This window comes from Dama dama, chromosome 20 (genome assembly GCF_033118175.1).
Source record: "Dama dama isolate Ldn47 chromosome 20, ASM3311817v1, whole genome shotgun sequence".
NCBI lineage: Eukaryota > Metazoa > Chordata > Mammalia > Artiodactyla > Cervidae > Dama > Dama dama.
In genome coordinates, this window is record NC_083700.1 from 83,016,931 (window position 1) to 83,033,942 (window position 17,012).

The 17,012-nt window shown below is 37.8% G+C and overlaps 1 protein-coding gene across 1 annotated transcript in view; it reads left to right on the forward strand.

The window, feature by feature from the left end:
* The window catches only part of C20H1orf87 (chromosome 20 C1orf87 homolog), a 148,457-nt gene that overhangs the window by 61,359 nt on the left and 70,086 nt on the right, over positions 1-17,012 (forward strand). Inside the window, exon 9 of the mRNA XM_061120016.1 lies at positions 4,630-4,727. Coding sequence (XP_060975999.1) covers positions 4,630-4,727 — 98 coding nt within the window. The remainder of the gene's footprint in view (positions 1-4,629; positions 4,728-17,012) is intronic.

Sequence of the window (17,012 nt, forward strand, 5' to 3'; positions counted from 1 at the left end):
CAGGGAATGGCTACCCACCTCCAGTATTCTTGGAGAGTTCCATGGACAGAGGAGCCTGGCGCATAACAGTCCATGGGGTCATGAAAGAGTTGGATGATCAACACTTGCACTTTCTCGTCCATGGATTGAATAGGCTGTGGAACCTAAGAAGTTTCCAAGCATAAAGGTTCAGTTTAACACTTTTATACATAATCTGTATTCTTTACGTCCTGAACTCCTTTCTGCTCTATAACACAAAGCCCTTCCAGACTACTCCCAGACCTTCCTGCCAGGAGGAACTGCTAGAACACAGGTTACTCTACCTCTAATTATTCTTTGCCTGATGTTCTTGCAACCTCCTCACTATCATCAGGAGGGAATCCCATTACTGAGTGAACAGGGGCTTAGGAATGTGAAATTTGTTCCCTTGGCAAGACTACAACTATGATACTAGTTTACCAAGTGACCAAAACTGTAAGACATTCTTCCGCAGTTGGCCAGGCTCCTTTTTTGTGTTTTGTTGTTTCTCCATCAGTACCTTCTGCCCTAGAATATAAATGATTTATACTAGTTTCAAATTGTTCCCTACTTCCAAACCAATCGCCATCTTTCTGATCAATATGGCATGTTTATTCTTGCATTCAACATACTAACCACACAGTGTGTTCTGGGCAGTGTGATAAGGCTCTGAGGACAACACACAATTATGATTTCAGTCCCAGAGTTCTCCAGGAGCTCAGGGAAAAGGTCGTATTTAAAACATGTTACAATTTTGTATGACAAATACGTTGGTGGCAGTAACTTTGAACACAGAGAAGGAATAACAACCTAGCCTCACCCAAAAACTTCAGAGGAGATAAAGCAAATCCTGAATCTTAGAGGACATGGTAATTTGGCAAAGTATTTTGGTAGGGCAGAAGAAGGGACAGGAAAGGTTTTCTAGGTAAAAGGTGCAATGTGAAATGTTACTGAGATGAAAGAGAACATGGCTAGTTCAGGGAATGTAAACTACTCATATAGGCAAATGAATATATGAGTGTACAGTGACTGAGGACGGTGGGAGATCCTGCTCAAGTTGATGTCAGAATGGTTGGAGGAACCAGTTTCTGAAGGGTCTTTCTAAGGAGTGTGACTTTATCCTGAAGCTCCAGTGGAATCATTGAAGAATATTAAACAAGTGAACGATACGATCAAACTTGAAATTTGAAAAGAGCACTCTAATAGATAACAGAGAATTAGAGACAGAGAGAAACTTTAAAAGGCTGTTCCAGGAATTCAAGCAAGAAATTATGAGAATTTAAACCAGGAAAGTAGCAGGAGGGATGGAGATATTAAGGAGGTAGAAAAGTAGGTCTTGGTGACTTAATTGGACATAGATCCTGAATTAGGAGGAATGAAAAATGACTCCCAAGGTTCTAACTTTTACTAGATGGTGGTACCATTCTCTAAGACAGCAAACAGAAAAGGAGTTTGGGGAGGCAAAGGAAAGGATGATGAGTTCACTTCTGAGCATGTTGATGTGGCTTGAGAGTAAAGCTAAGTAATGACGTAAGGGTCTTCAATATGGAGTTGAAGCTTTGGGAGTAATTAGGATTACTCAAGGATGTAATAGAAAGTAAGAAGGGAAGGTTGAGGAGGACACCTGTCGTTAAGGAGCAGGTAGATGAAGACAAGCCAAGAAAAGAGACCGACATAGGAGTCATCAAAAAGCCAAGAGAAGAGACTTATGGAAGGATGGCAAGATCAGCCATGTCACAGGCTGCAAAGAGATCATCTGTAATCGGGATTGAAAAGTATTCATTAAATGTAAAACTTCCGGAGTTACTAATGACTTGGTAAACACAATTTAAGTAGAGTGATGGGGTAAAATGCAAATGAAGCCATAAATGGGAAGGAAGTAGGGAGAGCATCTGTGCATCAGTCTCTCCAGGAGCATTTTGAGGAAATGAATATTTATTTTACTTGTCATTTTCTAAATAACATAGGTATTTTATTTACATTAGATTTTTAAATGCCCTTACAGAACCGAAGAAACTATATACAACCAAACATTTTCTTATTGAATAAGGACATCATAATGAATAGTCATGGATTTTAAAAATAATACTAGAAAACACTAAATTGCCAGGATTTTCTGGTTTATGTTTCTATTGCTCTTCCACAACTGTCAGCAGTCAGTTCGTAGCAGCTATCAATCAATCTACTTCTAGGAACCCTGATGTACTATTTCTAATCTGCTGTTCATTTAGCCTAGAGCAAAACTCAATGTTGCCAGAAGTAAATAAACTGTTTTTAGAATAACCTGTTAATACTGATGTTTAAAAATACATTAATATGCTCTAATCATGAGGATAAGTTGATTTTTATTTCTTGAGTAAAATGGCATAACATAACTAATTTCTACCACTCTATTTTTGCCAACCTATGCCTTTACCTTCAGTACTTTTAAATAATTCATTCATTCCTAATTCATCTATATATTCATTTATTCAACAAGTAATTTTCCTGGAGAAGGAAATGGCAACCCACTCCAGTATTCTTGCCTGGAAAAGTCCATGGACAGAGGAGCCTGGCGGGCTGCAGTCCATGGGGTTACATGACTGAGCATGTGTGCACGAGGGTGGAGGGAGATGGGTTGGTAGCAATAAACTGGTAGAACTAAAAAAAATAAACAAGTAATTTTCAACACTGTGCTTGGCAATAGTGATAAGAAAATGAAGGAAACACAATCCAACCCTCAATAAACCAGTCTTTTAGAGATGTTCTAATGAATAGATATTTACTGCTCAGAGAAAGGGGGTATAAAACTATAGTCGAGTGTAGTTTCTAAAAAGCACAATGCTCTTTCTCACCCATTATTTACACATCCATTTCTTCTGCCTGGGATTATCCTCAACTCCTTACTTTTCTGGCAAACTATTATTCCTTTTTTTCATGCTTTATATCTGTCTTTTTCCTTCCCTGAAGTACTCCCCTACAGCTAGTAAGTAACAGGTTTCTAACCCAGATTGGTTGTTTCCTTCCAAAAAGACAAATGAAGATTAGGCTTTTGTCACTGTATCAAAATGTAGGTTATGTTATTCAAGTATGGTCAGACCAACAGATCAGGAGGTGATTGCCGCTGAAAAGATAGCTTGTTCCTCACGGTTCCGCGGAGGAGGGGCACAGACACCACGTGGGCCACATGGTGAAGCCCCAGAGCTGGTCAGGAGGCAGAGGGGATGAGGGGAAGTGTGCGCAAGAGCATTTACTGTGGGGAGATGAAGCAGGATAAGAAGGCTTAGGATTGGCTAGTTTGAATGATTTCAGTGGGCTCTGGGGCACAGGTGCCATTCCTAGTCGCCTAGTACTTGGCCCTGGAGTAATCAGGACCTGGAAATAGTGTGCCAAGTGTGAAAACCTCAATAAAAGAGGTAGTTGGTTTGCAGATGAAAGACAGGCTTTCAGGTAAGTCCTTTACTATCTCTAGTAATTGGCTAGCCCTGGAAGAGGCAGTTTCTCCAGGGTCAGCAGGGCCCCATGATGGCCAAGCAGCAGATTAAAAAGACACGCATAATACAGTCACTGTGTGGAACTTCCTCTCAAAATAACAACAGTAGCTACAATTAGTCTAAACACTAAATAAAACATTTCCTTTCTTTTCTTCTTTCTTTGCCTCTTCCTTCCTTCTCTCATTTCTCTCTCTCTCTCCCACTCTGTCTCTTTCTTGTACTCTTGATCCCCTTTCTCCTCTTTTCTTCCCTCTCCCCTCTTCTCTCTCTCCTCTATCTCCCTTTTTCTTCCTTTTCCCTCCTTTCCTTCTTTTCTTCATTTCAACATATATTAGTCAAATGCCTCCTAAAATCCAGGCATTATTCTAACTGCTTACTTTCTTCTGAGAAGTGGAAAATACTCATCTTATTTAGTAGGTGAAGTAATTGGATAAAAAGATTTAGGAACTTCCTGAGGTCACACAAATCATACACAACATTTCCCGTGTTCAAAATAAATCATGCCTTATTCTTAAGACTCTGTGTTTAAACAGTATGCTAAACACACAACAAAGACTATCACAACCTAAAAGTTTGGTGTGTTTGAATCTAAGTATCGCACACCCACCAACTTGAAAACTGAACTGGTTTGTTGGCTAGACTCAGAAAACATTAAGTACTCAGGAAGTTGCAGTGACCCTTCATTCATCCATCGAACAAATATTAATTGAATATCTGGTTTCTAGACTAAGTTCCATCATTTATTAACCATGTGACATAGAGAAAGTCAATCTAAGTCTTGGTTTCCTCATATATAAAATAAAACAAGATTCTTTTGTAAATCAAAGTCAGTATTAAAAAACACTTTTTGATTCACCTATATAATAAGTGCGTATAATTTCTGGGCCTTGACCACTCATTCCATAGCTGTCAAAAATGTAAGATCAGCATTTCAAAGTACAGTGGCTTCTGAGTAATGAACTATGCCTCTGTGTCAAGCATAAAAAATTTGCTGTTGATGAGCAGTCCATTGAACATTCTTGTCCTAAATATTATTCTAGTGGTATACTCCACTCCTGGTTATTCATTCTGTGTCCAAATTATGTAAGTTCTAATAATGGGAATGAAATTCAAATTAATTTAATTATATTGAAATTTCAAATCTTTTTCTTATTTGCAGGTCAGGGCTATATGTGGGAAACATGGATTATATCTGACTTTGAGTCTTTTGGAAACATTGCTTAACCATCAAGATTTGGGTTACCAAGATGAAATAAAGTAAGTTGATTTTTTTATTTACACAGTCCTTTATTAGAATACCAAATACATAAGTCTGTCTCTAGGCTAAAGTTTTTTATGTGAAACAATCAATTTATTACCTAAAGACAGAGTTAATAGATGTTTGTTTATATTAAGATCACGGGATCCTTTTGGCCATAGAAAAATGAAAGCAGTAAACTTCCACTTCCAGTTTGCTGGTAAATGGCAAGTCAGATTTACCATTTCATTTTAAACAACTAAAATATAGGACAAAACATATGACATGATACTTTCTGGACGACTTTGGACATCAGGAAGCACAGAACAGTGATTCCTGAGAGAAGAGAATGAGGTAAGCTCAGTTTACTGAACAAGAAAGGGGACTCCAAACTTAGCCCAGCATTCTCCTTGAGCTAAAGGAATAGAGTATGAAGTTCAGGAAGGCCAAGAAGTCTAGAAGACTTGGTACAAAGTAGCAATGAGGCGAGATACTCCAAGAGCCCTTTTTGGAGACTTCCAAAGAGTTATCCTGAAGTCTTCACGTGAAAACTTGGCTAATGTATGCATTTGAGGAAACTACCCAAGGCCAGCAAAAGAGACATCAAGAGAAAAAAAGTAGAGAAATTTTTAGATCTCACACAGAGTTGGGAATAGTTCCAATTTCCACTAGTCAGAGAGGAACACATGTGGGATGGATTAGAGTCCTCAAAATGGTATTATGCTATAGTCAAGCCTAATGCATGAGAAACTGGAGTCTCAGAAGGAGATAAGACAAATAGAGGGAAAGAAAAGAATGTTGAAAAAATAATGGCTGTAATTTTCCAAAATTGAAAAAAACTATAAAGACATGGACCTAAGAAGTTTAATGAACTTCAAATATAAGGAATTTGAAGTAAACCATACCAAGGTTCCTTATAATCAGATTGCATAAACCAGCAGTAAATTAAAAACCTTAAATGCACAAGGGAAAATGACAAATTACATAAAGAGCAACAAAGATAAGAATTATGACAGATTTATCAAAGATAAGAATTATAACAGATTTATCATTAGAAACACAAACAATAAGACAGTAGAATAACATCCTTAAAGTATTGAAGGAAAATGATCATCCTGAAATCCTACATCCACCAAAACTCTCTTTCAAAAACTAACGGGAATTAAGATGTTTTTTACACACACAAGGACTTCCCAGGTGGTGCTAGTGGTAAAGAGTTCACCTCTAATGCAGGAGACTACACATACGAAAGATGAGAGAGTTCATAACCATCGGAGCAGTACTGCAAGAAATAGTAATAAGAAAAAGGCCTTGGGCAGAAGGAAAATAATCATTTTTAATCTGCAGAAAGAGATGCAAAGTATTGGACATAATATGTCAATGAATAAAAATACAATTTCCTTATTTAAAAAAAAATCTCTTTAATAATCAATTGTTTAAGATAATAATAACAATGTACTGTGGAGTTTGTAACATAATAGAGGGCAGCATTTGACAACAGCATAAAATACTGGGAGGGGAAATAAAAGTGTACTGTAAAAATACCTGTATATTGTCAGCTAAGTAGTATAATTTTGGTTGAAGGAAGAGTGTATTCAGTTAAAAATATAAATTGTTGTTGTTTAGTCACTAAGTCATGTTCAACTCTTGTGCGACACTGTGGGTTGTAGCCCACCAAGCTCCTCTGTCCAAGGGATTTTCCAGGCAAGAATACTGAAGTGGGTTGCCATTTCCTTCTGCAGGGGATCTTCCAGGGACTGAATCCAGGTCTGCTGCATTGGGAAGTGGGTTCTTTACCACTTAGCCACCTGGCAGGTCCGAAAATACTAATAGAGAAGTTTAAATTGAATAATCACACATAAATACTAAGAATAGACCAAAAAAAAGAAGGAAAAGAAAATTAGGACAAGTAGAAAATAAATGCAAACATAATAGATTTAAATCCAATCATATCAATAATTGCAGTAAGTATTAATGGTTCAAATGCATCAATTAACAGGCAGCAATTTTCAGATTTCATTTAAAAAGCAAAACCCAACTAAATGCTGTCTGAAATGAACCCTTTTATAATATAAAGGCAGGCCCAGTAAAAGTAAAAGGATGGAACGTGATATACCATACTAATTGGTATGAATGAAAAATAAACTGGGATGGTTACACTAAAGTCAGATAAAGTAGATTCTAAATCAAGGGGTATTACCAGAAATTCAGTTCATCAAAAGGACATACAGACCTAAATGTTCATGCCCTCAATAACATAGTTTCAAGTTAATAAATTAAAAACATAAAACTGGAAAGCAGAATAGATAAATTCACAATTTTATTTAGAGAATTGAACATATTTCTGTCAGTAACTGACAAAAACAAGTAGACAGAAAATCAGTAAGGCTATAGAAAACTTGGTTTTTCCAGTGGTCATGTATGGATGTGAGAGTTGGACTGTAAAGAGGGCTGAGCACAGAAGAATTGATGCTTTTGAACTATGGTGTTGGAGAAGACTCTTGAGAGTCCCTTTGACTGCAAGGAGATCCAACCAGTCCATCCTAAGGGAAATTGGTCCTGGGTGTTCATTGGAACGACTGATGGTAAAGCTGAAACTCCAGTATTTTGGCCACCTGACGTGAAGAGCTAACTCATTTTATAAGACCCTGATGCTGGGAAAGATTGAAGGCAGGAGGAGAAGGGGACGACAGAGGATGAGATGGTTAGATAGCATCACCAACTCAATGGACATGAGTTTGGGTAAACTCCGGGAGTTGGTGATGGACAGGAGGCCTGGCATGCTGCAGTTCATAGGGTCACAGAGTCGGACACGACTGAGCGACTGAACTGAACTGATAGAAAACTTGGACTATATTATCAACTAACTTGATGTAAGTGGCAATTACACCCCACACAACAGCAGAATACAGATTCTTTTTAAGTGTTCATGAAATATTTAAAAGATAAACCCTATCCTGAGCCACAAAACAAGTCTTAGTAAATTTAAAAGGAATAAATCATATAAAATATGTTTTCTGACCACAAAATAAATAAATTAGAAATCAAAAAGCAAAAATAAAACAAACCAAAAATAAAGCAAAATCCCAGAATTCCCCAAACATTATGAAACTAAACAATACATTTTATAAATAACCAAAGAAGAAATCACAAGGGAAATTAACAATATTTTAAACTGAATTCAAATGAAAACACAACCTGCCAGTAACCTTTATCTTTTTTTTCTTTTCCTTGCATTTTATATCCAATCCATCAGTCATTCATGAATAAATCAACCCTATCTTAAGACTATGTCAAGATCCTGCTCCTTTCTCACCACCTGTATTATTACTTAACTACACCCCATCCAAGCTACCATTATGTTTCTCCTGGATTATTATAATGGCCTCCTAACTGAATTCTCCTTTTCCCTTGTCCCTAGTTTATCCTCAGTACAGAAGCTACAGTGGTCTATTAAAGCCTGAAACAGTTACTGTCACTGCTCTGCTTATCACACTGAAAGAGCACCTTATTTCACACAAAGGAAAAAGAAAATTGAAATCCTCACAAAGGGTTCTACACGATCTGCCCTCTTCAACTTCTCTGGCTCCATCTACAATTTCGTTTGCTCATTCTGTTCCAGTCACACTGTTCTCCTCTTCTTCCTCAAACACACCAGGCACACATCCACCTTAGTACCTATCTTCTGAATGATTCCTCAACCTAGAATATTCTTTCCCCAAATATCTTCTTGCTAACTCCTTCACCTTCTATAAGTGTTTGCCCAGTGTTACCTTGTTTATAGGCTTACATTAAACACTATTTAAAGTTGTGGTCCCCCCATCCTTTCTTCCCCTTAACCTGCATCCCTTTTGCTTCCTTCTATACACTTACAAACGATTAATGTACTAGGTAATTTACTGGTGTATGATGTTTACTGTTGTTATAAATTAATCTGTGATAGACTATAGACTGTAGTGCCATAGGATAGGCAGAAACTTTATTTATTGATGTATTCCAAGTATATAGAGCAGTGCCTGACACCTAGTAGGTATTTGACAAATATTTATGGAACTGAACTGAACTAGGGGAAGAATAAAGTTTCAAAATATTGAGGAATGCAGATACATAAATTTTCCCTAATCCTTACCTCATGGTCAAATTGAAGAAGGCCTTCCCTAACCATCTCATCAAACTAATGTTCTTTGTGCTATATTCTCTCTTAGCATTCAGTAATGTTCTTTCCTATCACTTATTACTATTTGTAATTATGTATTTATTTGTGTGACTTGTTAATTTAATGACTAGATAGTGATCTCCATGCTGGCAAGGATCATGACACATTATATTCCATCATCTTGTACGCCAGTATTTGATACATGATAGACACAGGGTAAATATTTGATTAATCCATTTATTCATTCATTTAACAAATATTTATGGAGTGCCTACTGTGTACCAATTACTATTCTAATCATTGGGAATATAGATATGAATAAAACAAAGTCCCTTCCCTTATGAAGCTTCTATTCTAAAGGGGAAGAGAAACTATAAATAAAGTAGACTATGTGACATATCACATGGTGATAAAGGTTATGAGAACATCAAGTGGTAAATAGCAGGTTGAGCCTAGCCAATGAATTTCCACTAGATCAGTTTTGGACATGGGAGTTTTACTTCTGTAAAATGTTGGAGGTAGTTGGGTGAAGGTGAGGGAGGTGGTTAAGCAGGAAAAGCAAAAAAGTGGACTAAGATCTGAGTAGAAAATCAATAAGCTAAAACTGAGACTCCCACAAGGCCCTGGTATAAAAGGCGAAAATGCAAGTGTCAAAGTTCATGTTATACTCAGTATACTTGATAGAAGTTCGGGTCCAGAACGAAGATTCCAGGAACTAGAAGTATGAGAATAAGAGTGAAAGAGAACAAATGAGGTTAGGCTACTTATTATATCAAAATTCTCAACTTCCTACCATTGTATGTGTATTATCAGAGAAGCACACTGATTTTTTATTCACCTATCTTTGACCTTTGAATGTTCAAGGACATCAAAACCATGAGGCCAATGAAGAATTGCATTTATAAGTGATAAACCTGTTTCATCCTTAAACAGTCATTGGCTAAAGCTCTTCTGTTGAATTAAATTCATTCCATTAAGGGCTTTGTATGCAAACCTATATCCTTAAGAGATTATAGATGCAATTTAGACATACATTTTAGAAGCTGAATGCATGAATCGTTATTTTAGTACATATTGTCCATTAATCTGCTGTTCTGTTGGGAACCCATTTGGAATGTGGCTGCTTACTAATTAGCAGGATTCTAGTGCTGAGCTGCTTCCTGATTAAATGTCCTTTAAAATCAATAAAACATCAGGAGGGATTATGGTGATGTGGGATTAGCCCCATCTAACCAAATAAAATGAGTTGTGTTCTTTTCTGTCAGATTGCAAGAGCTCGTGAGAGGAACAATTTTGAGCATGCTGCAGCAACGCTGTTGTTTTGTATGTCTGTTTGAGTGGTGTGTGTGTGTATGTGTGTTGTGTTTTAACATTGAGATTTTGTTTTTTGCCATTTGCCTACCAATTAGCAAAGACATTACTGAATGACTGCCAGAGTAAGGCGATTTTGAGAAAGACTTGATTACGATTTCAAATCTCTACTCTGAATCACCCTTATGTAAAATGAATTCAGGTTGTGTTGGATGAAAATTATTATCCCAGTTCTTGGCCAGGAACGTGTAAGTCAGAATTAGCATTTAATGTTTCTGTGTGACTTTGCAATAAATGGTAATTAAGGAGAGCAGAGAGAGAACAGGAGGCAAACTAATACTCTAAAATTGTATTGGCAAAATTAAATGCTTCAAACCCAGTTTAAAACATAGGCACTCAAGCCAAATTGTGTCGGGGGAGGGGATAAATAATGAAGCTGCTATGGGTGGCTTCATAAATAGAGTGGCACAATTGACACAGCCCCAAGCAGACCTTATCGTACACATCTGGCCCGTTATTGGGAGTGCAATTAGGTTGAGAAGGACTGGTCTGATAATCCCAGGAACAACCAGAGGATTTTAAGAACTAAAGGAAACATGAGGTGTCCAATTCAGCAATTACTTTTTAATGGGAATAGGAAGATTGTAAGGGAATAAGAAAATTGTGACCTATTAGAGGTATGGTATGAATCCACCCATTGGTTGGGTCTTGGAAACCAGATCTGGCTTTTAAGAGTTCATTAATTCCAATCTTCTCTTCCAGAGCCTGTAATTCCTCTGGGGTAAGAATTCTAATGGTAATATTGCTAATAAAGTTAGTAGTGGTAGTAGTAGCCAACATTTATATAGTGCTTACTATATTCTTAGGCGATGTTCTAAGTGCTTTATAAATATTAACTCTTTTAATCCTTGCACCTACCTCATGAGATAGGTACTATTACTTTTCAAATGAAGAAGCTGGGGCACTGAGAAGCTAAAACTAGGATGTAACTGAAAAATGAATTCATCAATAAGACTAAGTCAAAACAGGCTCTCTAGCTTCAGATTCTTGGCTTTTAATACACTGTAACAACTCTCCCACAAGTCCTGTGAAATTTAAAGGCCTATAGGATAGTGCCCAGGCACAGGGGCTTTAGGCAATCTGCCTGCATTTCATAGCCAGCTCTAACCTTGGGCTTGGTGCTGAACACGGGTTTGGATTTTGAGGAACTCAGTATCTTCCTGCCCTAGGATCCAGGAGAGGTGTAGGTTATGAATACAAAAGTGAAGAGGCTTTAGTTCCAGGATCAGGTATGATCCAAGGAACCCCAGGGCTTGCAGGTAGCATCTCCTCACTGGTAGAGCACCTCCACTGCCCCTTCAGCCCCCATCTATGCAGAAAGGCAACGTGGGCTCTGTAATCACACAGGCCTAGATGGAAATCCTAACAGTCATATGCACTGGTTTTGAGAACATGGACAAGTCACTCATTTCTCTGAACATTACACTTCCACCTGTTAAATGAAAAAAGACTAATCCTTTTGTCTAGATTTGAGTTTATTGCCTGTCTACCAAGTAAAGACTGCACTTCTCACAGGTAAATGGAAGGTGAGGAGAATAGAATTTAGGATACATGATTAGGAAGATGAAAGCAGAGAAAGATGCTGCAGGTGGATGAGCTTTTCTGGCAGCTTAGTTAAGTAAGAACCAAGATAACCCCCTGACTCAGAAGGATTGATGCATCTCCACCTACTATGTTTACAAATAGGGCTTCATGCTCTACATAGCTTATCTCATTTTATATTTCCAACAGTCCTATGAATTAATGTTTTTATACCCACCTCACAGATGAATAAAATGAGGTTCAGAGTCTAGGGATAGGCTACCTACTCCAGTGTTCTGGCCTGGAGAATTCCATGGGCTGTATAGTCTATGGGGTCATAAAGAGTCAAACACAACTGAGCAACTTTCACTTTTAGAGTCCTTAAGTAAATTGTCCCCAAAGTTGGGACTTTTTAAATCTTTCTTCCTATTATGGGTTGAATTTGTATCCCCTTAAATTCATGTGTTGAATCCCTAACTCCCAGCCTTTAGACCATGTATTTGAAGATAAGATCTTTAAAGAGATGACTAAGATAAGGTCATTAGAGTAAGCCTCCATCCAATCTGACTGGTGTCTTTATAAGGAGGAAATTTAGACACGTAGAGAGACTCCAAGGATGGGCTCATACAGAGAAAAGACTCTGTGTCCAGTTCACTTCAGTTCGGCTGCTCAGTCGTGTCTGACTCTTTGCGACTCCATGGACTGCAACCCACCAAGCTCCTCTATCTGTGGGCATTCTCCAGACAAGAATACTGGAGTGGGTTGCCATACCCTCCTCCAGGGGATCTTTGCAATCCAGGGATAGAACCCAGGTCTCCCACATTGCAGGCGGATTCTTTACCAACTGAGCCACCATGGAAGACCCCCCCCCCCTTTTTTTTAAATAGCAACCCTAGCAGACTATACAGCCCCCTGCAGGCTAACAGTCTCCTCCACGGTTTTCTTTCCACCCACCTCCTAGAATATTTTGTGCCCCTCAGTTGGAATAGTAGACTGCAGGATTCTCAAGGGAATGGCTTCAATGATTTAACTTTTCAAATCATGGTACTTAACCTATAATTCTAGCACTCTGAACAGAGCTGACTCTTTGGTACTACTAAACACTCAGCTGAGCTTGGTGGGACTTGTAGGAGCCAATCAGATGAGAGATGGAAAGGAGAATCTCAGAGATAGAAGGAGCAGTGTTTGCCAATATACAAATGCAAGCAAGAACATTACAAGCTTGGAGAACCACAGACTGTCCATTTTGGCCAGAGTATACATTTCACAAAGTAAAGAAAGGGGATGAGTTTCAGAAGGAAGTACCACACACGTTTGAGTGAATCCTGTATGAAACTCACAGAGAAACATGTCACCTGTAAGTAACATCATCAACATTACAAGAGTGTTTCTATAAAATAGCCCCCATTTTGAGTTTTTGCTATGGTTAGACTTTTGGTTTTTGTGTTAATATATAGGACTTTTGTATAAAATGTCATCTCTGAAGGAGATTTACTAAATTTAATAAATTTAGTTTTATTAAAATTCCAATGAACAAATGAAGTGGCAAGAAGAAAAAACACCAGAAGCAAAAACTAATAGGCACTCTAATGTCAGAATCTAGAAAGAATCTCCACTGGCTACGAACAATGGAATCTGGGAAAATCTTGATGCCCCAGGCTTTGTCCTGACTACTTATGGAAAGTGCCAAAAACAGAATATATTTTTGTCCCTTCACCACAGTCTTCTCCTTGATTTGGAGGCCCCAAGTCTTAAACAACCAGAAAATTACATAGGTACTACTTTCTGTATCTGCTTGAGTACAGTTCCTTCCTCTCCTTCTCTCATCCAAGTTTACAAACCAGTACACTTACCCTCATATTGCTTTTCTGTGTCTATGCAGAGATCACAACTCCTAGGAATGATAGAGCATAAAGTTGGTGTGAGGAAGGCAGGAATGGCTAAACTCGGCTGTGGTATTTGCGTCTGTTGAAATGTAATCCTGGAAATGTAACGTCATGTAGGTTGGAGCAGAAAGAGGTGCTCCCTGGTAGTTGTGTGTGTTGGAAAGTGTGTAAAAAATGAATATACAGAAATGTCAGAGTTGAGAGACCAGAAGGGGTGCTCTCATGCCCCACGATACTAGAACTCAACAGCAAGGAAAATTCCTCTAAGAACTCAGCCAATGAGAAGCCATGGACACTTTGTTTTCTATAGCCCTCCCAACCCCCTTTTCCTTTCCATAAAAAGTGTGTTCTCTTTCCCGTGCTGTCTGGGGGACTTGAGCATGGCTCACCATGATTGGAGATCACAAATTACAAATCTCTATTGATCCTGAATAAACCTGTCTTTTCTGGAGAAATATCTGGCAGTCTGTTTTGGGTCAGCAAGGGTTCCCATTATGATACACTACACCAATATAGTGTCTGATATCCAACAGTTGTGATGGGACAATCCCACCTCTGAAGTGGTCCCAACTGAGAGGCACCAGGAAAATGTCTAAGGAGCACCAACTGGTAGGAGTTGTCACTCGCCCCTTGACTGAGGGGCTGAATGAGCAGTGAGTAGGGCCAAAGAAGCCTATTAAATTCATCTACTGTGTTGTATTGAATGTGAACAGTTTCTCATTTGACACTGCTGCTGCGGCTGCTAAGTCGCTTCAGTCGTGTCCGACTCTGTGCGACCCCATGGACGGCAGCCCACCAGGCACCCCCGTCCCTGGGATTCTCCAGGCAAGAACACTGGAGTGGGTTGCCATTGCCTTCAAAGAGAAAACCCCAACGTATGAGGCCTAATTTTTAAAAATACTGTAGAACGAGGAAAGTAACCATGATCCCACAGACCAACTTCTGAAAATGATTTACTCTAGAAACTAGAAAATATTTAGAAAGCCATTGGTGTTCTCCATAGGATATAAGGAGCCATGTCTCTCTTGAAATGAATTGGAAAGTAATAAGCATAATGAGATTAAAAGACTATTAAAATGAAATGCGAAAAGCACGAAAGTGAAAAGAAGAAATTAAAATGAACTTGGTGAAATGTGGATAGTTTCAAGGAAACTGAAACTTCTACTGCATAATGAAGAGGAAACTGGGATTATAACTATGTTTGGTGATGGATGTTAACTAGACTTATTGAGATCATTTTGCAATCCATACATATATCGAATGATTATGTTGTACACTTCAAGCTAATATTTTATATGTCAATTATATTTCAATTTAAAAAGTATAACACAATCAAGGAAAACAATATTGCTAGATATTCAGTGATATTAAGACACTTATTTAAATATTTAGGTCAACAAACCTTTTTTATAAAGGGTCACATAGTAAATTTTATAGGTTTCATGGGTGTATAGTCTGTTGTAACTATTCAACTATGTCGTTGTAGCCTGAAAGCAGCCAAAAACAATACATAACAAATAGTCAGGACTGTGTTTTAATAAAATATTACTTACAAAAGAAAATATGATAACTAGAAATTAATGATTAGCAAAATTAACACTAGAGTAAATCTAATTCAGAACATCAGAATTCAGAAGTTTACACAAAATCCAGAGGAAAAAATGAAAAAGAATAGTAGAGATAAAGGAATAAGAATAGAGATTAAATTTAAGATGCTTTGCTATTGTGGAATAAGAAACTAGAAGAACTGGACAAGACATGAAACAAAAGGTTACAGCTAAAGAAACTTTGCAGAAATAAGAAAAAAGAAAAACCCAGTGTACAGACAATGAATTCATTAAGATCTAAACTAAATTAAGAAAAAGAAAAAAGCATCCATGTTTCTCCTGACGAAACTTTTGTGCTACTGAGACAACATGAATTATTTAAGGAGGCAGCCAAAACAAAATTAAACTAAATCAAAGCAAATAAATAAAAAATAATTATAAATATATCCAAATAAGACTGACCTCATACTTCTGCAAAGTGGACCAGTGGAAAGGAGGAACCTCTAATATGGAGGAGCAACTATAAATTATACATGAATTTTTGACTGGGCAGAGAGTTAGCAACCCTAACACACCCCATCCCCCATCTCACTGTTCAAGGGTAACTGTAGTTTGCTTCTTTCAATCTGGCATTTAAACACCGTAATAAAGTTTAAAGTTAAAAAAAAATACTACAATAATAAACATCAGAAGACACTAGAACCATGTTCATGGAATTCTAAAGGGGGGGTGGAGTATAACTGAAATCAAGTTATATTACATTTCATGTGTAAGGCCATAGCGTACAGTGGTTAAGGGTGCAGGATCTGGAGTCAGAATTTAAATCCTGGCTGCCCCATTAATCAGCATGTCCACGGGCAAGTCATTTACATGTCTCATGAGATGGTTGTCTCAATTAAATGAGAGAATGCACACAAGAGACTCAGAATGCTCATGAAAGGTCATTTTAAAAGTTTGGATGACATTAGAATTTGAACTCGGATCTGCCTGAATCTAGAATCAGGTTCACAGACCTTGTCCTTCAATCTTGACCTCTCTGACTCAACATGGGGAATCCGGCACCTGCTAGTGTGATTAGAATTATATTGCCTTTTGAGGCAACAAAAACCTATTGCTATGTTTAACATGTCAAGGGCTCTTTGGAGGTTCTAGAGTAATGTAAAGAGTATGGAATAAAGAAGATATTTTATTAGAGGACCTTAAGGATTTCATTTGTCACATCCCACTTAAATCAGGCAATGTCCAAGTTCAGTACTTAGAAAAATTTCCTTCCCCTTCTATCAGCAAATATTCAAGAAGGGGCAAGAGAGTATCTGGTGCCATTTTGTCCAGAAACCTTGCCAAATATTTGCTAACTTCCAACAACTCTAAAAAATAAATGTTAAGCAATGTGGAAATATCAGTGGATCTGGGTTTTTGTTGTGTTGTTGTTCAGCAGGTCAGAAGATGTAGCCTTAAGCCTGACCCTCCTAAGAGGAAGGAATTTCAAGAAGTGTAGCAGACAGGAGACGCTTTTCCTTAAGTTTATTTCCAGATCTGTGCTAATGTCAGATCTTTGTATGTTAGTTAAAATTCCTAGAGAGTGCTACTTTTCCAACCTTCTTTTCCACGCCTAGCCCTTGTAGCAGCTGAAATAATCATTAGCTTATCTGGCTGGTGGTTCTGCTTACCTATGCCTTGTCTATTCTTGTGCCCAAAGTGACATGAAACTCTGGAGGTTATGTTTTCTACACTGACAAAGAACTTTTCTGATTTGTGATGCCAGGTATAGAAAAGTTTTATTAAGTATAAGCAAAACAAACTAGTTACATATCTAATGAATTT